At 40.6% G+C, this 27,864-nt stretch overlaps 1 protein-coding gene and 1 long non-coding RNA gene across 4 annotated transcripts in view; one reads left to right on the plus strand and one right to left on the minus strand.

The window, feature by feature from the left end:
• CFAP47 (cilia and flagella associated protein 47) overlaps positions 1-27,864 on the plus strand; it is a 277,930-nt gene that overhangs the window by 47,123 nt on the left and 202,943 nt on the right. For all 3 annotated transcript variants that reach the window (XM_077342939.1, XM_077342940.1, XM_077342941.1), the window contains exons 23-30: positions 2,646-2,746; positions 5,031-5,193; positions 14,781-14,976; positions 17,380-17,589; positions 19,255-19,355; positions 20,713-20,847; positions 23,643-23,862; positions 25,442-25,648. In XM_077342939.1, the coding sequence (XP_077199054.1) occupies positions 2,646-2,746; positions 5,031-5,193; positions 14,781-14,976; positions 17,380-17,589; positions 19,255-19,355; positions 20,713-20,847; positions 23,643-23,862; positions 25,442-25,648 (1,333 nt within the window). The remainder of the gene's footprint in view (positions 1-2,645; positions 2,747-5,030; positions 5,194-14,780; positions 14,977-17,379; positions 17,590-19,254; positions 19,356-20,712; positions 20,848-23,642; positions 23,863-25,441; positions 25,649-27,864) is intronic.
• On the minus strand, positions 268-27,772 carry LOC143840038 (uncharacterized). Its single transcript, XR_013231981.1, has 3 exons — positions 27,661-27,772; positions 22,496-22,577; positions 268-423 (listed from the first exon to the last, which is right to left on the minus strand). It is a non-coding gene; the product is annotated as an uncharacterized LOC143840038 (long non-coding RNA).

The following is a 27,864-nucleotide window of genomic DNA, read 5'->3' on the forward strand; positions in this document are numbered from 1 at the left end:
CTCACTGTCCTGGCCTCAACCATAGACCTGATTCCAACTGCAACTTTAAAATCTTTCCACTTCCTCTACCAGCAGGATTTCTTAGTGAATACTTCAGGCAAACATACTGTCCTTTAGGTAAACACTCCCAAGATAATCTGTGTAATCTTAGTTTATACCATGTCACAGCTAGAGACAAAGCAATTCATATAATTTATATAAATATATATAATTTAGCTGCAGGAAATCTATGGCAATGCAAAGACATCAACAAGAGCTATATCCAATTGCTAGTTTTTATTTTATTTAGTCAAAGGTGTAGTTTTCCTTCATCTTGATTGCTTGAAGACAGATATTGGCACCATCACTGCAGTGAACTCCATCTATATTCAGTTACAGAATGCAGCTGACTTCCTGAAGAAATGACAGTTTATTGGCATCCCTCTGAAAAACAACATTGTAGCAACCATGGATATTGAGTCTCTGTATACCTACATCCCCCAGTGATATGGGCTACAAGTTCCTGATAGTAGGAACTTTATCCCAGATAATACCACAGCAACTACTTGATTTGATAGCATTTTATATTTTCAAATTAATGACACAGATGAAAGCATGTGCATGACCACAGTATGCAAACATTTTCCTGGCTGCCTTACAGCAGTATTTCCTTAGCTCCTGTCCGTTAACGTGTCCTGTACCTATGATTTATTGATGGTATTTTCCTCACATAGACTGATGGAAGAGATTCCATGGGACTTCAGCAGTTTTTACTCCAGCATCTTCAGCATCATAAACCAACATAAACCCACCCTCCAAGAATATTTCCTGAATGCCATTGAGAAAATATTCAGAGGACGAATAAGCACTATCTTCTCTGAAAACACACTGACCATCAAAATACTTATATGCTTCTAGCTACTATCCGGAACATATAAAATAATGCATAGTGTATAGTCAAGCAGTCCGTTGCCATTGCAGTTGTTGCAATTTCTGAAACAGAGACTCCTGGTTGGCGGATTTACAAAAAAATTCAGAAGATCAACAGGGCCAGACTAGTATCTAGAGTTAACCTACTAAAAGACAGATTTAAAGCAATTAACAACATCACTGGTTGTCAGCTACAACTCTCAACTTTAAACCCCTCCAGTTTATCATCAGTGATGTACAGTTTCTTGTAGATAAGTGTATTTCTCTTTCACAGGCTTTGGGTGACAGGCTTTCGTTTGCTTGCAGGCAGACCCTCAACGTAAAACAAGTTCTCACCAACAGCCATAGATCACCCAACAGATGCAGACCCCAAACCCTGCAATAAACTTTGATGCCAATGTTGTTCCCATATACACTTGGGTAATGTTGGACTGAATAACAGCAGCTACACCATCTTGTGTTCATCCACTTACACACGGGGAGAGGGAGCTGTGGCCCGGTGACAGGGCCTTCGCGGCCCGGTGTGGTTGGGGACCACTGGATTAAGGCACTATGTGGCTTAAGCAGAGACTTGGATTTTGAGTTTTCCCATTTTTACGCAGATCACTAGAAAAATAGTCTGATGAAGTACAAAAAACGGAGTGTGGAAATGCCCCTTGATAGGGGACCCCACTGTCATGCCTCTATAGGTCTAAGCCTGGTCAGAGAAAAAAAAAGTGTAGATTGCCATACATTTTCTTCCACACTAGTATTCTTTGCCTTTCATGTGTTTGGAAGTATTCCAGGAAACTGAAACCTTTTCTAAGCAGAAAGAAAGGCAGCTTTGGAGGTTGTCTGTGTGAAGCAGCTATAGGTGAAAAATGGCTACACAGGAAGAAGACTTACTTATCCCTGATTTTTTCCTGTGGCTGCTTCTATTGGCAAATCATGCAAAATCCTTAGTTAGCAGAAATTTCCTTCCAAAAAGTATGCAGATGTCTTTTCTTAAATTATTTGAAGTACTTTTGAAATTGTTGCGGCATCACAAAGTAAGCTGAGCACTGTTGGCATCATTGCAGCTGATATTTAGTGTCAAGAGCATGTTTGTACAGGGCCCCCAAAGTGGCTTACGTGGTTCCCCACTTTATCGTCACAACTTCACCAAGAGGTAGGCTAGGCTGAGTATGCTGGGTTGGCCCAGAGTCACCTGAGAAGTTCCATGGCAAAGAAGGGATTTGATGCTGGGTTCAGAATCATATATCAATTGGACTTTGTTTGGGTTGGATGCAAACAACAAAAAAAGCTCTCCTGGATGTGGCAGATGCTAGGAGTATTGGTTATATGTGTTATTGATTCAAGGCCATACGCCTTCAATCCAGCGTACCTAAGAGACCGTCTCTCCGCCTATACCCCTCAAAGAGCTTTACGCTCCACCATCTTTGCCACTAGTTTTCATTATAATTTGCTATGTTTACCAAATACATTTATTAACACACATTCCAGCACCGGTTACTAAGACAACCTGACGATAACAGGCATCTGATTGTGGTTGTGAGTCTAGGTCAGAGCAGCCCCTAGTTGAAACAGACATGTACATTCTTTACCTATTATCTTACCAGAGTTCAGGTCAAGTTCAGGAAATTCAAACATTTTAAGTTTTAAAATGAAAAGCTGTGTTTGGTTAATTTCCTATCATACATATAGAAGCATTGGTAGAGAAATTAAAGTACAAATGTGTCTCCTTGTTTTCCACGTAGTGTTGCAGCCACCTCTAGAACTTTATTATCAAGATCTAAAGTTTCATTGTAACTTAAGATCTATCGACTTGGGTATTATACATGACAGCAATTCCATAAAGGTAGGTAGAATGCTTTTAAATGAATTGTCCTTAAGTATCTGTTACTTTGCTGATGAAATTTTACAAGAATTCATAATTACCTGGTTATTATGAGTTTGATCAACTTACAATGGTGGCTGAGATCTGGATCAAGTGCTGTTTCTTCCAAAACATGTTAACCATATTGAAATATAAAATAAGATCCAGCATATCTCAATCAATATTCAGATAACCAGCCTATCAACAGCTTTTGCTGTTGCTGCTTTCACAGGTTGCATTTTCTAGTGATTCTCTTGTCCTAAGAAAACTGTCTGGTTATTGTGAAACTATCCAAAAGGATCTGTGGTTTACAAAGCAATACCATGCTCCATGAACAAATAATTTATTTGGGAATCATTCTGCATTCAACAGTCAGATCTGAGTTTAATGCTATGTAACTCACCTGAGGATTTATGGTTTATGGTTCACATAAATTAATTAAAATACAGCAAATGTAATGCTGATTTTTAAAAAGGCGACCTGGAGAGAACAATGAAATACAGAGTAGTCTAATCTGTATTGGAATTAAATTGGTGGGAAGATTTGTTAAATATAGAATTTACTTAGCACAAAAGATTTTGGTCAGAGATGAACCATGATGTGGCCAGGTTTGCAGATAACACCAAATTATTCTTGATGGTATCTGGATCTTCCCAGTCTCCTGCCTGGGAGCCTGGACTACACTACCCCACCTCCGCTTGGCACTGAGACTGCCCAAACGCACCTAGCCACTATCCAAGGCAGGATAACTGAGCTGGAGCAGCAGAAACTTGTTAGAGTCCCCCAGGAGGTAAGAGTGGTGCCCTGAAGCTCTCGCCACAGCCCCACCAAGCCTCCCAAATAGCAGCGAGGTGTGGTGTTGCAGCTGACCCTGGAGCTATGAGGATGCTAGGTGATGAGGCAACCCTTCTCTCAGGAATGGGCTGGCAGGGAAGCCAAGGAGAAGCAACGAGGGCAGCTTCTACATGTTAACAAACTCACAGTATGAGTCCAAAAAGTCACTGATTCAAATTTGTATATATAGTTGTGATAACATTGAGGCAGAAGAGTCAATTGCATCAGCCAAACTTATATATGGGTTGGGTGCCCATCCTTAAAGGCCCATCATAACGTACAAAAGTAACATATCCCATTGAGATAGGTTCATATGATAGGACATTAAGAGGTCATTAATTCATAAGTTGCTGAAAGTTGGAAGCTGGGGTTTGCAAGGAACTGTGGAAGTAGCAGATGGTTTTGAAATCCCTCCCCCAATCTTTTCAGGGTGCTCTAAGTGGATTTGCAGATTGATTTTTCCTTCCTAACCCCTTTCTAAACTCTAGTGTTTGTCCCTTCTGGAATACACTTTTAGATCTCTATACAATTAATGTTTATTTTTAACAAAAAAAGAAGAGAGGGAAAATAGACAAAAGTCACAAAAAATTTTTAAACGTCATTAGTAAGTTTAAAAAATACAAACTGGAAAAGATCATCACAAATCTTATTGTTCTAAGATGTTCTAAACCAAGTCCATATTTCTGTACACTTATTGGACCTTATATCTTCTTGATATGTGTTGCTGCATTGAAGATACGAGATCATCTGGTTATTAATATCAGGAGCCAAAGAGAATTTCCAGCATTACATAATACATTTTCTTGCAGCAGTTAACAAGCTCTGACAGAGGTACAAATTTTTTTAAATATAAAGGTAAAGGTAAAGGTATCCCCTGTGCAAGCACCGAGTCATGTCTGACCCTTGGAGTGACGCCCTCCGGCGTTTTCATGGCAGACTCATTGCACGGCTGCATACGCAATGCGTGTGTGCAGCCGGAAACGCACATACGCGAAAGTGCCGTGTATGTGCGGCCCTGCTTCCCTCTCCCCCCTCCCACTGTAAGAAGTTTACCGGGCCACAAGCTTGTGGCCTGGGAAGCTTCTTACTGCGGGGGGGGGGGTGCGGGGAGAGGGTGCCAGGGCCTTCGCGGCCTGGCACTGGGCCACGGCCTTCGCGGCCTGGCACTGGGCCACGGCCTTCGCGGCCTGGCACTGGGCCACGGCCTTCGCGGCCTGGCACTGGGCCACGGCCTTCGCGGCCTGGCACTGGGCCACGGCCCGGTGGTTGGGGACCACCGTTCTATGGCATACTCCAGTATTATTTCTAAAATGTTGGAAAATACATCTTTGGAAAATGGGAACGTGAACATTTTGTTGTTAATAATAAACAGTTGTTGATCCTATAATCATGAAATTATGTTGTCCTTGGTTTTTCCTGCATCTTTTTGCAGAAGGTGTATCTGCACAACATTTCAAAGCAACAGCTTATGTGGAAATTAGATCTCGATTCTGCAGGAAAAGCAGTGGATGATGGTATCTTCAGGTTTAGTTTACAGTTTGGGGATCTCAGTCCAGGCCAACGTACTGCTATTACTATATCTTTTTGTCCTCCTTGTAAGTATTTTTTTCTTTGTATTTGTTTGTATATGGTAGATCAGGTGTGCCCAAAGTGGTGCTTGTGAATGTATGGAATGTACTGACACCTTGGCTCAGGACCACCAAGTATATGAAGTGTGTACAGCCAGATGACAATTTTGTCCAACAGTGCTTTATTTTTTATTTATATACTGTCCCAGCAAGCCGTCTCAGGGCCATGTACGATGTTATAATTGTTAACAATAAAATACGTTAAAAACAATAACATTTTAAAACCACTAAAATAACACTTCTGACTAGCAGTATCAATATGGTTATTCTTTCTAAATCATTCTGTGTTATAAGTCCCTTTCCAAACCAAGATGTTGTCATGAGAGTGTCTTTTGTTAGGGGCCCTGCTTCTCTGATTGTTTAGGTACTAGCAGCTTTGTATGCAGGGAAAAACTTTAAAACAATACCATATATACTCGCATATAAGTCGAGGCACCTAATTTTACCACAAAATCTGGGCAAACGTATTGACTCACATAAGTCGAAGGTGGGAAATGCAACAGCTACTGGTAAATTTACATTAATTGAGGCACCCATATGCAAGATGTTTGCAAAAGCAATGTAACGATTGGCTGGCTGGGAGCAGGCTGTTATTTCAATTATCATATATACTCGCATATAAGCCGAGGAAGACTTTTTCTGTGTGAATACTGTGCTAAAAAATTCGGCCTATACATGAGTATATATGGTATGTTCATTTAACAAGGCATCCTGTGCAGAATTTCTGCCTGAAATATCGATTTACTATTATGCATAACTTGAACAGAGGCAAAGGTATAATTCTCTTGGTCATCAAACTCCTTATAGCAGGGGTAGTCAAATTGCGGCCCTCCAGATGTCCATGGACTACAATTCCCATGAGCCTCTGCCAGTGGAGGGTAGCAGTTTGACTACCCCTGCTATAAGGAGTTTGATGACCAAACCCTAAGAAAGTTGGGTCAACCTAACACCTGCTAAGTTAACCTTAATATCTCTTGATTGTTGCCTATACAGAAAAGGAGAATCTAGGTCCATATGTCTTCTACAAAACTTGGAACCCAACATCTCTCAACCCAAGTCTGGCATTAAAATACCTGCACAGCAACAGTGGAACTCCAGGGTGGAGGGATGCTTAAGTTAACCTACAAATTTCCAACCTTTTCTAGTTATGGTGGGACATGATGGAATGTATGCTGTAATAATAAGCAACAATAAGTTAGTAGCCTGGAGAAGGGTTGCCAGAGCTGTAGTGGGTAGCTGGGATGCTGAGACACTGAGACTTTTTCTCCTGCAAGGTAGTGGAAAGCAGTCGCAAGGTACCAGTTTGTGGTATATCTACAGAAGAATCCGTTGGCATAAATGGGCATGGTTAATAAACACTATAAAAAAGATCATTTATAGCTCAAATGTCTTGCAGTAAAATACAATTCGATGTGTGAAAACAATTACACAACTCAGGGGATTTGCCCTTCTAACCCCATCCAGTTACATTCTAAGAAAATATATGGAACTCCCTGCTTCTTCTAGGGTCAGAGAATTAGGGCCATTCCGCACGACTTAAATGTAGCAGAAGTCTTACCTTTGGTAAATGCTACTAACTCAACATTCCACATGACGTCGCACACAATCTGCAACACTCCCGCAAAAAGCGCTTAGTTGTAGCGCTTTTTGGGAAATCGGGAAAAGTGGATTCCCCCTGAGAAAACTGCTACACTTCTGCGCACAAGCTGCAACACATCAGCGAAAGGCACGTGCGTTCTCAATGTAGCGGCAGAAAGAATGTCCCTCCCCTGCTCTCGCCGCCGAACTTCCGGAAGCGATCGCCATTTTTCCTTAGACGGGGAAAGCAATGAATGAGCGAGGCTTCTTGGAGTCTTCTCCGGCTAAAGTCCCTTGACAGAAGTGATTAAAAGTTAAACAAAGCTCCCTACTGCAAGTTGTCTTTAAAGTTCCCAGGCACAATACAGCCCCTTGTTCGACAATGCCCATAATTTCGGCCACAAATCTCACCCATGGGGGGGGGGGAGATTTTTTTTTAAACCTGAGGAGCCTGTAAGCGATTAAACACGAGCTCCTATGCCTGCGGAAAAGGTCTTTCTGATACATTGAAGGAACGAATATGCATTGCTACAGGTGTTTTCGGTTAAAAAAAAAGAGTTCTTAAAGGGAAACACGAACACAACAGTTAATTGGCTGTTAAGGGGCAGGAGGAAGCGTGGAAAAATATCACCTCCCCTATTGTGATTTTGCCGAAACCGAAAACTTGTGTGTTATGAGAACAGCGCTAGTGGGAGAGACTTTTTTCGCTAGAAACGGCTGTGTGGCTTACCGTGATCTGCCGCTTTTGCCTGCAGCGCTTTTCAATAGCGCACAGATTTAGCCACATTGCCCTTTGTGCGGAAATCCCCTCATTCTTCCACAACTTCTGTTGTCTCCTAGATTAGCGATCCCCAACCTGTGGGCCTCGGACCACATGTGGTCCTTCGACTAATTGGAGGTTGGCCCCGAAGGATGCCTTCTCCCCCCCCTTTACAACACATTTTGGGTGTCATTGTCTCCCATCACTCCCAGATGGGACTATCTCGTTGCAGAGAAACAAGCTCGGGGTTCCCACTGATTTGTATTGTCATGAGTTAAAATTTCCATGAAAATAAAATATTCCTTATGTTCATTGTTGTGGCGTGTCTGTATCTTATTGCCCCTTCTCCCCTTTCAAGGCCCATTTTTAGAAATGGGCTTTGAAACTAGTATCAATATAATATTGCTATGACAATTTAATTCCCAGCTTTCATTTTATTTAAAGGTAAATCACTACCCTCTTCCCTGGTGGCAATGTAATAAAAAAGGGATACTTATGAAAGGGGAGGGGCTAGAGAATCTTTTTTTAAGTATAATAATAATAATAATATGGAAAAACTTCAATTTATGGTTAGCCTTTTGGCTAAAATCAAGAAAAGTGTCTGTTCTGATCAGTTCATCCTCTATTTTTAGAAGTATAATAACTTTGAATGGTAGAATCTTTACTGTAAGAGATACCAGCAGTTTCTTTTTTCTGAAATGTATTAGACAAGCTTGCCCATTTTATTTAAAAGAAATAAAATTTTACTTTCCTTCAGATTTTTAAATTAGTTGATTGGTACGAGGAAGACAAATGTTAACAGTTATGTATTTATTAACTTGGCACGTTGGTGATCAAACAGAACTTAAGAAGGTTTAAAGGAATTAACGACTACTGTTCCAGCGTCTTATGAAAGACAGGTTATTTGCAGATCTTCTTGGATCTTCTTTCATTATATATATATAATGTACATTATATATATATAATATATATATGCTATATTATGGAAGCTTTTACTCCTATTGTTCTTTTTATAGTGTTGGCTACAATGTATATTTCCTCAGGCTGGAGCAAAACATTGAATTACTTCTTCCAATCTAAGAAACTACTGTTTCTACATATGTTTTTCTTATAGGAAACAAGATTGTTTTTGAAGGTATTAAGTAGCTTTAACTTAAAGATGCTGGAATCTTTAGTTTAGTTTAGAAACAATCATTTAGCCAAACGAAATTAAATAAATGTTGAGGGAAATGAATTTTGACCTATTTCTAATTATCAGAGAACAGATGTCCCTATCACAGTTATCTCCATTATAGGCAGATATTTCCAACCTTGTTGGCAGGCAAGAGAACCAAATGGCTAAAAGTACATAATCTAATCACTTGACTCTGGGGGTGGTCCTTCCAGATTTTTATTTGAAGCAAATTGTATAATTGGGGAAGAAGTTTATGTAGCTATGATTGCTTGTAGTACAGTAAATCCTTATTCATGATTCCTCTATATATTTGTGAAACAGCCTGGGGGGGGGGATGGAACGTGTCCGGCTGTCCAAGTTGGATTAGGGCTGATCAGGGTACAGCCAGCAAAGCTGGCTGCACCCTGATTGACCCTGCCCCTGTAGCTCCCAGCCTCTGTTCTTGGACTCTAGCCTCTTTGCTCTCAGACTCAGTGCCTGGAGCCAGCAGCAGGTAAATGGAGATGGCCCTGGGCAAAGGGTCATGTTGGAGGGCCTGCTAATGAGGGCCTCTTGGCCTGCTAAGCAGGGCCTGCTAACAAGGGCCTCTTGGCCTGCTAGGCCTGCCGACTGCCTGCTAAGGAGCTCTGTCCCAGTCCTGCTAACAAGCTGGCCAGCCCCCACCCACCCCACTTGATCTGGCTGTGAGCTGCGGCCCAAAGCCATCTTAAGCTGCCTGGTTGGGGGCCAGGGGAGGGGAACCTTTCAAGACCCGTTTTTAGGAAGCTAGTATTCTTTATATTTTAAAAGGTTTGTCCTGCTCTTGTAATTCACCTGAAATTAATGTTGTCCATGTGAGCAGAAAGAGATGATAATGTCCTTCATACAACTGAATTTAGTTTTTGTTTTCGAAAGCATGGAGATTTAAGGTTCCTTGAGCTTTTATTGGCACTTCAGTAGAAGTTGAAAAACTGTTAGAAGAGTTTGATATGCTTGGTCTTGGATTATCTTGTGACAACACAAAGCCTTGTGATTTCTATTTCATATTACTTGCTAGTCTTGCAGTTGCCCTTTTAAAATAACTCCCATTAATAACCCTTTGGAATTTGTCTTATGTGGTAAAGTCAAATTGTAAATTTCCACAGTGTAAATGAGTTCTGAAGCAGCTTCAGTCTTGCTCATGCAAACTCTACTCTCTCTTTGCACACTGTATGATAATTGCAGTGCAATTCTAAGAATCGTTTTGCAGCAGTTATCCTCAATTAATAGACTTCTGATGGATCTGATTAGGGTACTGACTAGAATTGCTCTCTTACTTATGACTGTTGCTTGATAAAATACAGTTTTCCATTATATCTGAACTGGCAAACTCTAGTTACATTTTCACTGCACACCAGGACTAAAACTGGCTGTATGCAAATTGAAGCCAAGATTTTTCTTTCGTTTTATCAGTGGCTCAAAAGCACATCGCAATCAAAGAGACCTACTTCTGCTGATTGTATAAGATCCACCCTAAGTGGATTCATGCAGTTATGAGTCACTTAAAAAAAGGGGGGTTTCTGCCCAGTGACCTCTTAAAGGCTAATTATGACCAAGCTAAATGTACAGTCAGAGAGTGACTGCTATAGAGACACAACAAGGCCTAAGCAAGATGCCCTGCTTTAGAGCCTTGGTCCTAAGGAAGTATACTATGGCACTGGCAGCTTATTTATTGCACATTGAGGCCCATTTCAACAGGAGAGCTCTAACACTGGCCAGATGTGAAGCCCTACCCTCTGCGGATATTGAGGGTAAGTACAAGGGGATCCCTTACCTAGAAAGACTATGCCCTTGTACATTGGGAGAGAGTCTGAAGGGTACATTCGCCTTCACTGTCCTTACCATAAAGAACGTCCACTACTGGCAAATTGATATGGCTGCCCAGAGAACATTTGCTTAGATAAATTATTAAATGATGAAAATTTATATCATTCGAGTCCAGTTGCCAAATTTTGTGTTTACCTGTGCAGAGCCTGAAGCCAGAAAAATGATGGCAACAGTGGTTAGGATGTCTATTGATTCAATTTGATACTATTTAATGTGATTTTAAACTATATAGATGGATTGTGGATTATTTTACTTGTATTTGCTGTCGAATATCTCATGGTCTTTGACTGCAATAAACTTAAACGAAACACACCAGGATTCCAGGCAGCAGTTCCAGAGGCAGGATTCCATGGCCAGAGATTACTAGCAGCCTTGCTGTACTTGAATGGCAGCAGACTTCTGATGAGTAGACCTAAACTCTTTTAAGGCATATCTGTATAGCAGCAATACATGAATCCATGTGAATATTAACCAAATCTTGCTGGATATTGAGAATATTTAGACCCTTGACTCCACAAGGGCTAAAACTTGTACCTATGAATGTGATTCTGGAAGAAAGACAACTAGTGAACAGTGCTGTAGCAATTTTATCTATCAGCTGTATTCACAAATAAAGGTATTTCACATAGGATTTTACAAATATTAGTTGTCCTTTGGCAAAAGTGTAATTTTTGTAATTTTTGTGTGTGTTGGTACTATGTACCATTGTCTTACATAGTTATTACAAGCATATTTATTTATTTATATTTATTATATTTATATACTGCCCTCCCCGAGGGCTCAGGGCAGTTTACAGTAAACAGGAAAAGATACAATTAACATATGATATTGTATTTTAAAGTTGTGTTGATTGCTCTGATCATTTCCATTAAAATATTTTTAAAACATTCATTTATATCTGCTTCTGTGAATGTTGCCTTCTCTGAAGACAATATATTCTGTAAATCCTTCCCCCTCAGTTTAACAAGTGATGTGGGAATGTATAGTAATTTTTAACCAGGAAGCCTTGTGCTTTGGCACTGAACCTTCAGGCAAACTGATTAGCTCAGAAGTTTCAAATTCATTTGTTATGAGGGCTGCCTCATAACAAATGAGGGTTGTCACTTTGTTGGACCATTCTGTAAAATGTGATACTATGTTGAGGCGATACAAACTTTATAAAGGACTACAGTTGATATGTCCTTACTGCAAGGCCCTTGGGCTAGGTGTGTGTGTGTGGGAGGGGGGCAGAGGAAAACCTGCATGGGCAAACTGACAAGCCAGTGGTGCACTGATGAGTAGATGCCCCCCCCCACAGCCTGGAGGGAGCAAACCTCTTCCTTTGGCTACTCCTGCCACCAATACTGTTGTTGGGCCCCAAGTATACCCTTTGCTGTTCAAGAAGGAATGTGGCTGCTACAAGCCTCCAACTTTATTTCTGGTTCACTTTAAGCGAATATGATTAGGCCAGAAAGTTTACCCCGAAAGCCTTACATATCAGAAATAAGTCAATGCTGGTTCTATGTGGGATCAGTCTCATCCAAGAAAAGAGTGATGCAGTTAATCTGTACAAAGGAAGGGCTGTGCCATTTGCTTTTCCCCCACCCTGTCACAAGGACAAAGGAGTTAATGGCACCTGGTTAATGGTTAATTTACTTAACGACCCTCCACACTTGAAAGTATTGTCTCCATTTAATTAATTTTTCCCAATGAAGACATCCTTAGAATCATAGAATCATAGAATCATAGAGTTGGAAGGGGCCATACAGGCCATCTAGTCCAACCCCCTGCTCAACGCAGGATTAGCCCTAAGCATCCTAAAGCATCCAAGAAAAGTGTGTATCCAACCTTTGCTTGAAGACTTCCAGTGAGGGGGCGCTCACCACCTCCTTAGGCAGCCTATTCCACTGCTGAACTACTCTGACTGTGAAAAACTTTTTCCTGATATCTAGCCTATATCGTTGTACTTGAAGTTTAAACCCATTACTGCGTGTCCTCTCCTCTGCAGCCAGCAGAAACAGCATCCTGCCCTCCTCCAAGTGACAACCTTTCAAATACTTAAAGAGGGCTATCATGTCCCCTCTCAACCTCCTTTTCTCCAGGCTGAACATTCCCAAGTCCCTCAACCTATCTTCATAGGGCTTGGTCCCTTGGCCCCAGATCATCTTCGTCGCTCTCCTCTGTACCCTTTCAATTTTATCTACGTCCTTCTTGAAGTGAGGCCTCCAGAACTGCACACAGTACTCCAGGTGTGGTCTGACCAGTGCCGTATACAATGGGACTATGACATCTTGTGATTTTGATGTGATGCCTCTATTGATACAGCCCAAAATGGCATTTGCCTTTTTTACCGCTGCATCACACTGCCTGCTCATGTTTAGTTTACAATCCACAAGTACCCCAAGGTCTCGTTCACACACAGTGCTACCTAGAAGCGTATCCCCCATCCAGTAGGCATGCTTTTCATTTTTCTGACCCAGATGCAGAACTTTACACTTATCTTTATTAAATTGCATCTTGTTCTCATTTGCCCATTTTTCCATTGTGTTCAGATCTCGTTGAACTCTGTCTCTATCTTCCGGAGTATTTGCCAGTCCTCCCAATTTGGTGTCATCTGCAAACTTGATGAGTAGTCCCTCCACCCCCTCATCTAGATCATTAATAAATATGTTAAAAAGTACCGGGCCGAGCACCGAGCCCTGAGGTACCCCGCTACTCACCTCTCTCCAGTCTGATGAAACACCATTGACAACAACTCTTTGAGTGCGGTTCTCTAACCAATTCCCTATCCACCTAACTATCTGAAAATCCAGATTGCAGTCCTTCAACTTATCCATCAGAACATCATGGGGAACCTTGTCAAAAGCTTTACTAAAATCCAAGTAAATGACATCAACCGAATTCTGGTAGCTTCTTCCCATCCATAATCGCTGGTACATCAAACTCTCATTAAAGTGGGTCAACCGTGCCTAGGGTCCCATTCCGACCCCAAATGTAAATATGGCCACACCTGAGATGCTCCCTGTGCATTGTCAACTCCCAATAAACCAAACAAGATTCTCCCATTAGCAAAGTCTCTACTTCATTTGTATTGCCTAATTAATCCCATCAAGACATTGTCACAGCATATTTTGACTGTCTTCAGTAAATTGCTGCTGCTATACTGTTTTAACTGTACTTTCAAGAACTTCCTCTGCATTTAAAGTTGTATTTGGTATCTAGTCTCTCTCTCTTTCTATTCTGTGACTGTGGTTGGCTAAAAGCAAAAATAGGTTACATTTCTTCCTTTCTCTTTTTTTACCCTTCATCACTTCTTGACCTTTTTTTCATGAAGAAACATTGGTTCTTTAGTAGAACATGTAGAATGTTCCAGGTTAAATCCTTGGCATCTTTTGTTATGGGAAGGAATTAGTAACTTTTGTGAAAGATTTCTAGCTAAGACTCTGGAGGTTGGCTGCCCATCGGAATAGACAGTTTTGATCTTCCAGGATTAATGGTCTGACTCAGTAGAAGGTGGCTTCATGTGTATTCTTTGTTTTCTAATCATTATTTAATATTTTCAGTTATAAAAAAAATCATGGCTTGCTGAAACTGTTATTTGTTGTTACATCTGTTATTTGTTGTTACATTTCTCTTTTGGATTTTGGATAATCTGCATAGTATTTTGTTTTGTATATTTATTTATGTATTTATTTATTGTTAATATTAGGTTTTGTTAACATTTATATTGTTAACATTAATATTGTTAACATTATTGTTAATAATAATAATAATGTTAATATTGTTAACATTAGGTGTTGTAATGATTAACAATAAAACTTTGAATCTGAAATGTAAACTATTAATGCTTTGGCAGAAAAAAACAGACTTCAAATAACATTGTTAGGCAATATTGCATTGTGATTTTAGGAATATACAGCTACAGAAGCATAAAAGTCGTTTTCTACTTAACATAGTAGGGCTATGAGCAGTCATGCATAGGGTTGAACGTATTGCACATACACATTACCAGCATCTCTGTCATTTAAAACTTTCAAAAATAATTTTATATAATAATAATAATAATCTATTAAAAAAGAAGTATTATCTAACTCTCAAGTTAGAGTTAGAGTCTCCTCCTGTTTTAGCTTCATACTTTTAAAGTATGTTTCTTCTTTGAGAATTTAGTACATCTTGTTACTTAACTCCCATTTGATTGCCTGCTACATTTTTCTACAGCTTGTCATGGAACATACACAGCTGATGTGCCACTGTTTTTGAATAATGACACATCTATATACAGAGTAGTCTCTTTATCAGGGTGTGTGAAGTCACCCAGGATCAACTTTGACCCTCAAATGTTGATACTGACTCCTGTTCCTCTCAATATAAAAACAGGAGCTGACGTCCGCATAATTCCTCAGGACTACTTAAGGTAAACTTTCACTCACTGTTTGTTTCAATAAAGTGTTAAATATTTCATTTTTCTGTGGAAGATTTTCTGTATTATATTTCTTAATTGGATGAATAAGTTCCGGCACAAGGGAAGAAATAGAATTCTTCACAGATGAGATCATTATTTTGTTCCAAGATAACAAAACAGCCACAAAACAAAAATAATCCCCCCCCCCGGTTATTTAATGGTACCACATGCTCTGTTAGTTTTAGTTGGTCATATGGATCTACCTAAACCATATAGGCTTTACTATCTCTTCTAAAAACCGTTATTTGGCATAAGATTGGGATTTTGGTTTATTCTATACTAGTAAAATAGCCCATTGTATAAAGAAGACAATGGGCGCTAGCAGACGGGGGCAGGCGAGGGGCGGAAGGCTACCTGTTAGAGGAGGCTGCCCGCGGCTCCTGATGGGTGCTCCTTAGCGGCTCGGCGTTTTTTTCCCCCCCTGTCGATGGCTCCTGGGAGCTGTGTCTTTCTGCGCCGATGAGGGCAAGGAGGGCCCGGCAGCCGGGGTTTTTTTTTTTACTTTCCCGGTGGCTCCTTGGAGGTATGTTTTTTTGCAGCGATGAGGGCAGGGAGGGCCCAGTGAGCACGCATCAGAGGACGGGTGCTCCTCGGTGGCTCCTGACGCGGCTTGTCAGCGCTTGTCGGCTGTTTTTTTTTTCCCCCTTTCGGTGGCTCCTCAGAGGTCTGTGTTGTTCTTTGGCCATGAGGTCATGGAGCTCCCGGCAGCCGCGTGGAGCGCGGCTGCCGGGGGCTCCCAGGCTGGCGGCTTGATGTGGTGAGAGGCGCTTTATGCCTCTTAGCGCATCAGGCTGCCGGCTGCCGGCCAGGGAGGCCCAGCAGCCGTGTAGAGCGTGGCTGCCGGGGCTCCCTTGCAGGCGGCAAAGAAGCAACTGCGAGCCCCGCTGCGCGCGGCTCGCAGTTGCTCGGGGCTGGGAATCGGAGGGACCAATCGGCAGGCACTTTGCGCCTGCCAATTGGTCCCTCCGATTGTCTGTCCGGAGGAAGGGTCCAATCCGGACCCTTCCTCATCCCGGACATATCCCGCCTCAGAACGCCTTACGGTTTTATTTAGTCCGTGGCGCCCGTGGCGCCACGGGCGGTGTTAAGATATCGGTGGTCCACCATTTTGGTTGAGCCACTAAGTACTTCTTTAACTTTGCAAATGAGGAGTGGTTGCTATAGGGGTGAAGACCAGTTGCAGAAAGCCTGCCATAGAGCACTAGGACCAGTCACAATATGTTGGGTAGTTTCACTCCAATAATTCTCTTCTCATGGACATAGCTATTTCTGAGTAGATGTTCCCTCTTGACACAAAAATTATATTTCCTGCGTCCTGCTCCAGTCAGGTAGAAGAAAATCAGGAATGGCTATGCACTTTGGAGAACAGAAACCTATCAATGAGCATCACTGATTAATGCCTGTAAATAGTAACTGTTACATAGTTTCAGTTTGTCAGAGATAGTAACTGTAACATAGTTTCAGTTTGTCAGACATGAGCCAGCCGACTGGAAGCATGATCTTTGCTAGGAGTTGCCGCAGTCTGCAATAATCTAGCTCTGTGTGCCACAGATTTTTAGAGGTTCTTTTTTTTTGTTGGAGGGGAGAGGGAAAAAAAGGTATGCTGAAGGCTCTTTGTGCAAAATCCAAGTAGCCATCAGAAGAGCTCTGTATTATGTAGTACTGAACTGTGGTGATGCCTCCTTTACATAAAATAGGATTCTACTTCAGCAACAGGAGCTACAATATTTCAAATATTCTTGTAGGTGGCCTATTCATATCCATCAATTTATGATTCCATAATGTTTTACTTTTAATTCTTTGCTGTGACCTTGCACTTATGTTTTTTGAGTTCCAACAGTTGAGCCGCATAATTCATCACTTTTGAAACCAATGAGGTTTAAAAGAAGAATATATAATGGGGGTGTGTGATCTGCCATTTACAAAGCTAAATCAAAAGGTCGTCTGACCTTGAATATTCCTGAAGTTGTTCTTTGTGTCCTGTGATTTAGATTTGCAATATTTATCCTGAAACCAGTGAATGGAAGTTTGCTGATTTCCAACATACTTTTTGTGTCTATTTACAGGCAATTGAAATTATTAAAATTATCATTTTATTGTATAGGTTACTCTTCACCTAGTTTTTCTTTACAAATTGAGCATAATGATTCCCTCGAATTGTGAATATAATTTGATCTTTTTGACTGTTAATGAGCTACCAGTAAAAACACACACACACATTATGTAGATAACTTTCAGCCAATAACTACTTTTAATATATATTTTCTCCAAAGTCATGTGCTGGAAACAGGTTTTCAGGCTTTTTAAAGTCGGTTCTTTGAGAATTTTTTTTCTTACTGCTTTCTGCTTTCACAGGAAAACAGCTTTTCAAGTTGAAATGTCATCACATGACCCTGGGAATAATGACCAGATAAATGTATTAAGTCTGGAATTACCAAATGAGAATTTTATTGATGTAACATCAGAAGGAAAAAACATTGGTTTTGTATGTCGTGTGAATTTCTATTCCTCAAAGCCATTGTCTTGTATGAAGAATATATACTTTGTTGATGAACACAAAAACAGGTATCTATGCTGATGTTATTTTAGAGAGTGATAGAAAAATAACTTTCATAAAATAATATATTTGAAAAATCAGATAATTTTTGCTTGAATACAAATCTTATTTAAAACGTTCATGTTCAAAATGACATACCGGTTCATATTTACATAAAGAAAATTCTAGAGATTGTCAGATGCTGACTTCAATATTCTGGTTCCTGCCTTCCTACTATAAAAAAAATATGAGCAAATGGGTCAAGGAGACTGTATTATCCTTTTAACACCCAGGGTAGGCAACTCATCAGAGACCCTGTCAAGATTGATACCAGGGGCCATTCTGCGCAACTTAAATATAGCAGAAGTCTTACCTCTGGTAAATGCTACAAATTCAATGTTCTGCATGACGTTGCTCACAATCTGCAACACTCCCGCAAAAAGCGCTTCATTGTAGCACTTTTCGGGGAAAAAGTGGATTCCCCCTGAAAAAAACCGCTATATTTCCTGCGCACAAGCTGCAACAAACCAGCGAAAGACATGTGTGTTCTCAATGTAGCGGTAGAAAGAAAGTCCCTCCCCTGCTCTTGCCTTGAACTTCTGGAGAAGCGATCGCCATTTTTCCCCTTAGACTGGGGAAAGCAACGAACGAGCGTGGCTCAAGTCCCTCCACAGAAGTGATTTAAAGAAAAATAAAGTCCCCTAAGTTTCCAAGCACAACGCAGCCCCCTGTTCGGCACTACCCGTAATTTCGGTCACAAATCGCACCCATGCGGGGGATTTTTTTTAAACTTGTGGAGCGTGTAAACGATTAATTGCCAGCTCCTACGCCAGCCAAAAGGTCTTACCGATGCAACGATTGAACGCATATTCGTTGCAACGGGTGTGTTTGGTTTTTTTAAAAAAAAACAGTTCTTAAAGGGAAAGGGGCTTTTTGGGAGCATGAACACAACAGCCTATTGGCTGTTCTGTTTGATTGATGGCCAGGGGTGGGAAGAAGCGCAGAAAAAAATCGCTTCCTATGTTGTGATTCCAGTGAGACCGGAAACCTGTGGGGAATGAATGAAACGCTACTGGGACCTCTATATTCCACTAAAAATAAAGGCATGCGGAATGACGAAATTCCACTATTTAATATAGAGTTTCTGCATTCTGTGAACATTTGACAACATTGGTCCTTGTGCGGAATGGCCCCAGGAATAGAAGGGAAGATGAGAGGACTGATGGGGAGAGAAGAACCAGGAGAGAACAGTTCTAGGAGTATTGTAAGCATGTTAGGCTGCTGCACGTTTAGGCAAATTGATCTTTGAATATATGTGTTAATCTTCAAGGTGGCCTAAGAAAGTGGTTTGTTTAGAAAAAACAAGGTAGCTGCTGGTAATGAGTGTGAGCTCAGTATACAAATCAGGCCTGTATCCAGTTTATCTTTGGTATCATGTGTAACTAATTAGTAGAGTTTTGTTGTTGCTTTAGGTTGATTGGTACATTTAGGTTGACTGGTACTCTACTGTTCCCCCAAGGAACTCAGGTGGCAGTATGCATTTTCATTTTAACATAATTAACTGTGCAATCCAAAACATTGAATGGCTTTAGGAAGCTGTAACTCTGTACTCTTAAGAATCTCATTGAATTTTATGTATTGTCTATTGACTAGAAAATTATGAATTTTAGTTTCAGCAAAAGTTGTGTTTTTAGATTCCGACTTCAGGTTGCTGCAGCAGCAGAGAACTGCCTCCTTACTGTGTATCCATACTTGGCATATCACCTTAAAGACCAACAAATTATCCTGAAAAGTGGTAATCAGAAAATGTTTTATCTATTTTTAGGCTACTGTGACAGCAGCCAGATGAAGCTACTAGCACCCTACCAGTCCCCGGACTGCTTGGCCACAGAAATCCATGCAATGGTCACCTCTAGCTTTGGATTTTTGTAATTCACTCTACGCAGGCCTGCCCTTATCTTTGATCCGGAAACTCCAGCTGGTACAGAATGCAGCTGCTAGGATCCTCACTGGGACACCATGTGCTGACACAGCTGCATTGGTTATCAGTTCTGGCTCTGATGTGGTTCAAGGTTTTGGTATTGAACTTTAAGGCCATTCGTGGCTTGGGGCCAACCTATCTGAGGGACCACTTGTCTCCTTATGCTCCCTGCAGAGCCCTTTGATCTGTGGATATTAATCTGTTGGCCCTAAAAAAGTACACCTGGCCTCAACTAGGGCTAGGAATTTTTTGGTCCTGTCCCTGACCTAGTGGAATGAGCTCCCGGGAGAGCTAAATACCATCACAGAGCTATCACAGTTTTGCAAAATGGAGGTCTTCCATCAGGTCCTGGGTTAAGGTCAGGGTCAAGATCAATGTGGCCTCTCCTAAGGCTGGACATTTACATCTTTGCACCCACCGCTAGGTCAGTCTGCTTGGGAGGTAGAGGGTTTTTGGCTGCCAATCTTGGGGAAGGGGTTGTCAGGGTTTTTATAGGGGTTTTATTAGTCTATGAGATTTTGTAATTATAAGCCGCCGTGAGTCTCTTGAGAGTGATGGAATATAAATCCAAACATAAATTAATTAATTAATTTAAAGGATATGGCTCATGCATTCAGCTATTTTTCATATTTAATCAGTCCAGTTGAGAACATCTGATTGCCTTTAAGCCAGCTGTTAAATTGTGCCCTCAGTGGAAGCAGCTGCTTTTTGATCTGGGAATGGGGGGGGGGGGATTTGACTAAAAGTTAAAAATATCTAAAACTACACCTTAACCAGGAACACTGCAATAGAGGCTGGTAAAAACAATTAGATTTGACATGAATGGAATTCAGAATGGTGCCTGGGAGCAAAACACTGTCTAATTGAGTAAATTATCCAGGGAAGTTCAGATCTTCTTCTTTAGAGGTTTGGGTTCAGCTAGGTAAACCCTGATGTATCATAACTCTAACATTCCATAATAGTAGTAGGCTTGAATTCTAGCATAGCTAAAAATAGTTAACCTAACATGTTTGAGATACCTTGGGTGCTTGAACTCTAAATCATTAATTCATTGAAATACGACTGCAGATTGCAGGGGGAAATACAAATGGTATTCTTTTCAATTATTAACTGTAGGTAGTAATATAAAATATTTATGGTGATTTCTATTGTGTTTTCAATAAACATGCAGATTCTAGTGAAATAATTTACAGCAATGGAGAAAGCCTGCAACATCCATGCTACATTCCAGGAACTTGTTCCCAAGCAAATTCTTCCAGTAACTTTGGTACCAGTACCACTTCTGCCTATGAAAATTCCATAGCAGGTATAATTTGATCCCCCTCACACAGCCAATATAACTGAATTAATTAGACATCATTTTTCTAATGCTTTGCATAGACTATATAGTAAAAACAAAGATTTTTGAGAAATGCTATCAAGAAATAATGTTTTTTGTTAGAGCAATTGAAGAAGAGAATATTGGTTTAATTTTATACAATCAGTTTGGATATTTCTGCTACAGTGGATACAGTTTAAAATAATTATTTCATAGTATTGGTCACTGATTTGTTCCTGAGTTTCTTCCAAATAATGAGAGAAAAAGTTATTTTACACCCTCATTTGCCAGGGCACCAAAAATTCATCTACTTTGCGGAGGTGGATAGGTTTCATGGCACTGTAAATGGAACAGAATCCATGGCAGTATAATATTTACTTGATATATATTTTATACAACCATATTGTTTTTTCAATATGGTATATTGAAAAATATGGTTTCTGGTATATAATTAGCTGATAGAAACAGTAAAAAGAAGTTGTAGAGCTAAAGGTCTTACTAACAATTAACTAATCTAAATTTTATGCATCCCCAGATTCTATTTGTCCTCCTGAACAGTAACCTGAAAACGACATCTAGTCTTGTTTCAATTGAATTCTTAAAAAATCTCCTGCTTCTTATTTTCTAGCCTGAAAACTATATTTTTGTAACCTACAACCTATGATAAAAAGGTGGAATTCTTTTTAAGAAATCCGCTTTATTTTTTCCCAGCCTACAAGTGTAGCCTTATTTTTTTTCAGTAAAGTTAATTCGTAGTCTTTTTTTGAAGACTGAAACCCTATTTCAGACTGCCTGGCTTCAATTTTTTGAAGCTCAGATCAGCCTATTTTTTCCAAAGGAAAGTCTGTCCTGCAATTAAAAAAACAATGAACGGGTTTATTATTATTTTGGAAGTCTAATCAAAGTCTATGTATTTTTTAAGGAAAACATTGAAACCTAAATTAATTTTTTTTGTATAATTAAGCCCTCACCTACAGTTGTTATTAAATGCTAATCAGAAATTCACTTTACATCCTGATGTAACAATTACATTTTTGAAAACCAACAGGCACCTTCAAAAATTCCATGAAACTGGTCTTCCAAAAGCACAACATAGAAAGAGCTTTAAAACAAGTACAGGAGAACAGGCATAAAACCAGAAACAGAAGGCAAAAACTTTATAAAACAATAGCAGCTTGGAAATCTCCCATTCACAAATCCCTTAAAAAACCTCTTAGACACAGAGATAATGCAAAGCAATTTAAAAACAAAAAATTAGAATAAATCAAGACAGGTGAACCCAACAAAACAGCAAAAACTTTTAAAATCATTTTACAAACAGTACAGAACAAAACCAAGAAAACTATTTTTAAAAGAACCAGAAAATAATCAAAGCTGCCCCCTCCCAACCCAGGAGGCGAAACTAAAACAAACCCACCAGATGAACTAGAAATAATATTTTAAAACAAAGGGCAAACCAGACCTGGCACAGAACAAGAAGTTCTTCTCAGGAAAGGCTTGCACAGAGAGCAGAATTAATCAAAGACACAGACAGACTAGAATAAGATGACCAGAATTTAGGGAATGTAAGGCAGGATGCACTGCTGCCGCTGGCGGCAGTGGCGACGGTGGCCTCCCTTCCTCCGACTGGGCTTACCTCGCCTCCTGCACGAAGCGTTAGTGTTCCGTGGAAGTCGGGATGGATGGGCAGCTTAGACTAGAACAGCAGCAGGACACCACTACAAAAAAAAAAAAAAATCTCATCCTGAAAAGAAGTCAAGGTATAGCCAGACTTCTATCTCCATGATCAAAGAGGTCAGGAAAACAGTGCCGATTTAAATGCTTTCCTTGCCATGATAGCATCCAAACCCATGCTAGTATACCACTGAATACTAATTGTTGAGGAACCAGCATCAAAGGAAACTATTGTCTTCACTGCTGGGCCCAAAGTGGGAAAACTTGGTTCGGTTTGCGTGCTAAACCCAAACCCAGTGCTCTGCTGAACTCAATCAGTTCAGGAAGTTCAGGATGAAGTGGGGGACCCCCCTCCTGGATTCCAGAGACTCCAAAATGGCAGGGCATCTCCAACTGATTCTTATCATCCAACCAGATTTGATGAAGATTGGACTTGGAGGGCCTAAATTTTGGATCCCCATACAAAGCCCCCAGGACAGTGATTTCTGTCAAGGTGGGGTTTGCAGTCTATATAGTGGAACTGGTGTGAGCTAGAGGCATCAAACCCATAGTGAGCCTCCCTGGAATGCCCCCTACATGCCCTACATGTTATGTGTGCACTGGACTTCGGGAGGTTGAGTTATACAAACAGGCTGCCTCCATGAAAGTGCTTTTTTGGGAAGATTTCAGGTAAACTGCTTTAAGATTCCCTCTGGATTTGAAGAAATTAAGTAACACAGTTGAGAAAGGAATGTTTACATTGCAGTCTATTGACAATCCTTTTTTTAATTCAGTGACATTGTCAAAAAGCTTTACAGGGCCTGTTTTATGATGTATGATGAGGGTATAATTGATCAGAAACAGCATGGTTGTATTGGAGAAACGTTAATCCATTTGTAATTAGATATTCTAATGTACCAATTTCTGGTATGAAATCATGAATTCTGGTCATTGTTTGGATTGTTCTGATAGCTAAAGTTTTCTCTTTGGTAAAAAGTAATTCATCAAGGGCTAATCATCACAATATATCCCAAACAGTTTGTTATACAGCTGTGTAACAGAATGTAAAAGATCTTATTTGTATTCTCCAAGGTGATCAGTTTTAACTACATTAAATTATTTTTATACAGAATTTGAAAAGCAAGTTGAAAGAGAAAAATTGAAGAAGAGTGAAGCTATCAGCCAAAACAGTACAAATCTGGGTTATTTTGACCATTCCCTTTTTCCTACAGAAGGCACAGAAGCATATGCCTTTTTACAGAAAGTTATTGCAGCGGTCCAGAATTGGTTTACTCTCTTTGGTTGGTCTAAAGGACCAAATCCCATTTCTATTCCACATACACTAAGAAGGTAATCAGCTGTTTTCTTAGACTATTTTCTTTAATTAAATTAACATTTTAATTCAATTAAGCATACAGTTTGATTTTATTATTTGCAGTGGGGTTTTACTGTGCTATTGTTTTCTCTGTCCCCCATTCTTAATTGGGGAGTTTTGGGGGGAAAAAACATAATATAAAGCCATGATATAAGTAAAACAAATTAAAGCCTTCCACAGAAGTCAGAAATAGGTAAAATTGGATGTGGTTTTATACATATCTTGATTTAACCTGGAGACAGACTTACTTATCCATGCCTTTTTAAAATTTGGAGACATGGGCAGAACATATTTGATCTCTATGGTCAGGTTGACTGAAAGCATTGGTCTTAATTAGGATCCGATCCAAGCATAATTCATCTGGACCAGGTTCCAAAATAACCAACTGCCTCACTCACCTCCCATGATCTTGTCCCTTATGTTTATAATTTAATGAATTATAGAAGAAAACTTTAATTTTATTTCTGAAATGGTATCAACTGACTTTCATATATTATAAATGCCATCATTTAAAAATATTCAAGGTAACATACAATTAAAACAACATGGGATTAGCTTATGCCATATAACCTTTTAGAATTCTTTTTAAAAATGTATAGATCAACACCTGTCCCAGGGCAGGACATGAATTTAGAAGACTTTAGGATTTTTTTTTTTAAGTCCAATAGGCACCAGGAGACTGGCATGGTCATGTAGTCACAATCATTGACGTAGCTTGTGTATGGTGAAATATGCCTGTTTTCTTTTCTCATTGAGTTTTCAGCTAAGTAAATCCACCCATTATTAGACTTTTCACTAACTATATGGTTTCCTTGAGTGTCCATACCAAGGACAATATATAGCTTTGAACTTTCCCTTAATTTTGATCTGAGGGCTCCGCCGCTGCCGCCTACCACCTGCTGCCTGTGGCTGCTGCCTGTGGACGCTGCTTGCGGCAGGCGCTGCCATTTGCAGACACCGCTCGCCACTGCCAGATGCTGCTTGTGCCAGCTACCACTATTTGCAGCCACCACCGCCTGCCACTGCCAGACACTGCTTGTGGCAGCTGCTGCCTTTTGCAGACACCGCTCACCACCGCCATCGCAATTTGCGCCCGACGTCACTCGCTGCCGCCGGCTGTGATGGAAAACAACCTGGGGACCCCCCAGAAGGGGCCAGGTGACCCCAAATGGGGTCCCAACCCAAAAGTTGAGAACCACTGCACTAGAATTACAGCTCCAGACTAAAGAGATCAGTTCCCATAGCAAAAATGGATGTTTTGAAGTGTGAACTCTCTGGTACTGTAATTGGGGATGCCAGTCTGCTGTTTACCTAGCCCTCCTTGGCACAGTCCTGGGTGAGTGGCAGGCAGCTTGCAAACGTTCTCCACCTTTGGGCTGGGCTGCCTTTGGTGTTTATTTCCTGCTTGTGACTGATGGGGCTCACAGACAGATGGGGGAGGCTAAGACAACCCTCCCTTTCTTCCCACCCCCAAGCTCCAGCGCCCATTGCATTCCTGGATACAACAGGCTTTACCCCTAGTTTAATAATGAAACATTTTTTTCTCATGTCTAGTGATGTCTGTAAAATTCAAATGACTTCATGTGATGAAAAGGTTAAACAAAACCTTGGCAAAGATACAAAGACCATTTATGACATGCTTCTCCATCTGAGTGGGCAGTTGCTTCCTGGAATTTCTTCAAGCCAGTCCTTGCCATATGATCCCACTCAGCGTGTGGTACAGCTCCATTGGCAGCATTCTACAATGATCACTTTTCTCAAGTAAGTGGGGGGGGGGAGCTTTGTACTTTATTAACACTCTTTAGATGATTTTCTGAAAAAGTCAAACACTCTTTCCAGATTAACATTTTCCCTTCTCATTTGCATATATGTTTTTAATCAGAGGATCAAATGACATTACATTACAACAGTATGCAACATGATTTCTGTTCCATTAAATTATTTTGGGGTTCTGTGGAAGTGAAGAGCACTTTTGGTTGCAACCTTGTGACTTTATCTCTTGGTGGTGGTGGAAAGTGCCACTAAATCACAGATGATTTATGGTGACTGTATGTATAGTGCCCCTGGATTTCCTTGGTGGGCTTCAAAATACTAACCAGGGTCAATTCTGTTTAGCTTCCAAAATCTGATGATATTGTGCTTGCCTGATTCACACACTACAAAGTTCTCATGTTCCCCTGCCCCTACATGGCTGCTGCAAGGACTTTTGATTGAATGTGTACTCTGTGGAACTTAATTCCTAGGCCTTTGTGAGAAGAAGAGGCCTAAGCCTCCTGCCCCCATGCTATTTTCCAGATCTGATTTGGTAGAGCAATACCAAAGGAAATGTACAAGCAGCGATTGGTATGTGCCATTTCTGTATTGAGGCAAATAGTTGCTCCATGGGGCTGTTTCAGGTTGGGAAAAGGGTGGAAGTGGAAGGAAGGCTTTAAACCTCAGCTACCCACACACTGAGGTCTTAATCCAAATCCAAATCGGATTGAAAGTTCTCATAGTGACCATGTAAGGATGCATGGATTTTATAACTTGGCCCTCATTGACAGAAGTATTCAGAAAATGTAATATCAAAATTAAAAAGCTGACATGGTTTTGGAAGAAATGTTCAGAAACACCATATTAGACTTCCTACTATCAGAAGCGGGGGCCACGCATGCGCGGCTGGCAGTGCAAACGCTCATGTGCCATGTGTGTTTGCACCGCCAGCTGCGCTTCCCTTCCCCCCCCTGCAGAAAGAAGCTTGCCGGGCCACAAGCTAATTGTCTGTTTTGGCGGCCAATTTGCTTGCGGCCTGGGAAGTTTCTCGCTGCAGGGGGGGTGGGGAGAGGGTGCTGCGGCCCAGTGCCTGGCTGCGGCCCGCTGGTTGGGGACCACTGAGCTATTGGACTCCTATCTAGTTCTACTCTTCTTTTTCTGGTAACAAGGGTAGACATTGGGAGCAGGGAATCAGTCACTAGCATACAGAGTGCCTATTTGAGCTAACATGGTGTCTGTCACTTGCTGAGATTTCAGAGAGGGGAATACAAAAAAATTGGGATGAACAGGTCTGAAGTATTCTAAAAGCAGATCAACTGGTAATAAATTTATGATATTGGACTGGGGCACCTTCAATGAAGTGCTGTCTCTAAGTGAGACAGACATTGGGATTGGGAGAGGGAGAGGCTTTCCTCCCCTTCACAAAGCTTCATACAAAGGACAAAAGGCAGCAGTATAGAAATATGTGGAAAGGAGGGAACTTTTATTCATATCTGGTGGGAGTGTCCAGCAATTATGAAATTCTGGGAGAAAATGTTTATGGAAATTAGGAAAATTATAAAAGTTAGAACAATTAGTTCAATTGGTTCTCCTCAATTTATTTCTGAATGAAAATGCTCAATGTAAGCAGAAAAAAATGGTGAGCTTATTGATTGTAGCAGCCAGAATGATAATTGCCACTAACTGGAAAAATACAGAGAGTATTTCATCAGATAATTGGCGAAAGAAAATAAGGCAGTTTAAGATTAATGGATGAAATGGAATATATGAAATGGGATCAAAAGATTTAAAGGTATCAAAAGATTGATGAAGCTACAGAGTTGGGTTGGGGTTTTGTTTTGATTTTTGTTGGGGACTGTATGTTGATTGTGTAATTTAATAAAAAAATAAAAATATATATTTTAAAAGTATAAATGTGACCCTTCAGATCAGAGTTGCCTGCTCCCTAGCCAGAGATGGGAGATTTCTGCCCCTAGGCTCCACCTCACACCACCAATCAGCCAACTAGCAGGAGGACTTACCAGGAGCAGGTCTAGGCTGTGTTGCTGGTGACATGGGAGGGTCACTTATGGCATGTACTAGAAGTGATGCTCTGGTATTTGGGCAAAAATTCTATGGTAAAAGTGATTTTTACCATAGAGATTTTGCCCAAACCATCATCAAAACATCACAATATGATGAAGTAATTTATGATATATGCCAGAGGTGATGTCACTGCATTGTTG

The sequence above is a fragment of the Paroedura picta genome, chromosome 6 (assembly GCF_049243985.1).
Source record: "Paroedura picta isolate Pp20150507F chromosome 6, Ppicta_v3.0, whole genome shotgun sequence".
NCBI classification, from domain to species: Eukaryota; Metazoa; Chordata; class Lepidosauria; order Squamata; family Gekkonidae; genus Paroedura; species Paroedura picta.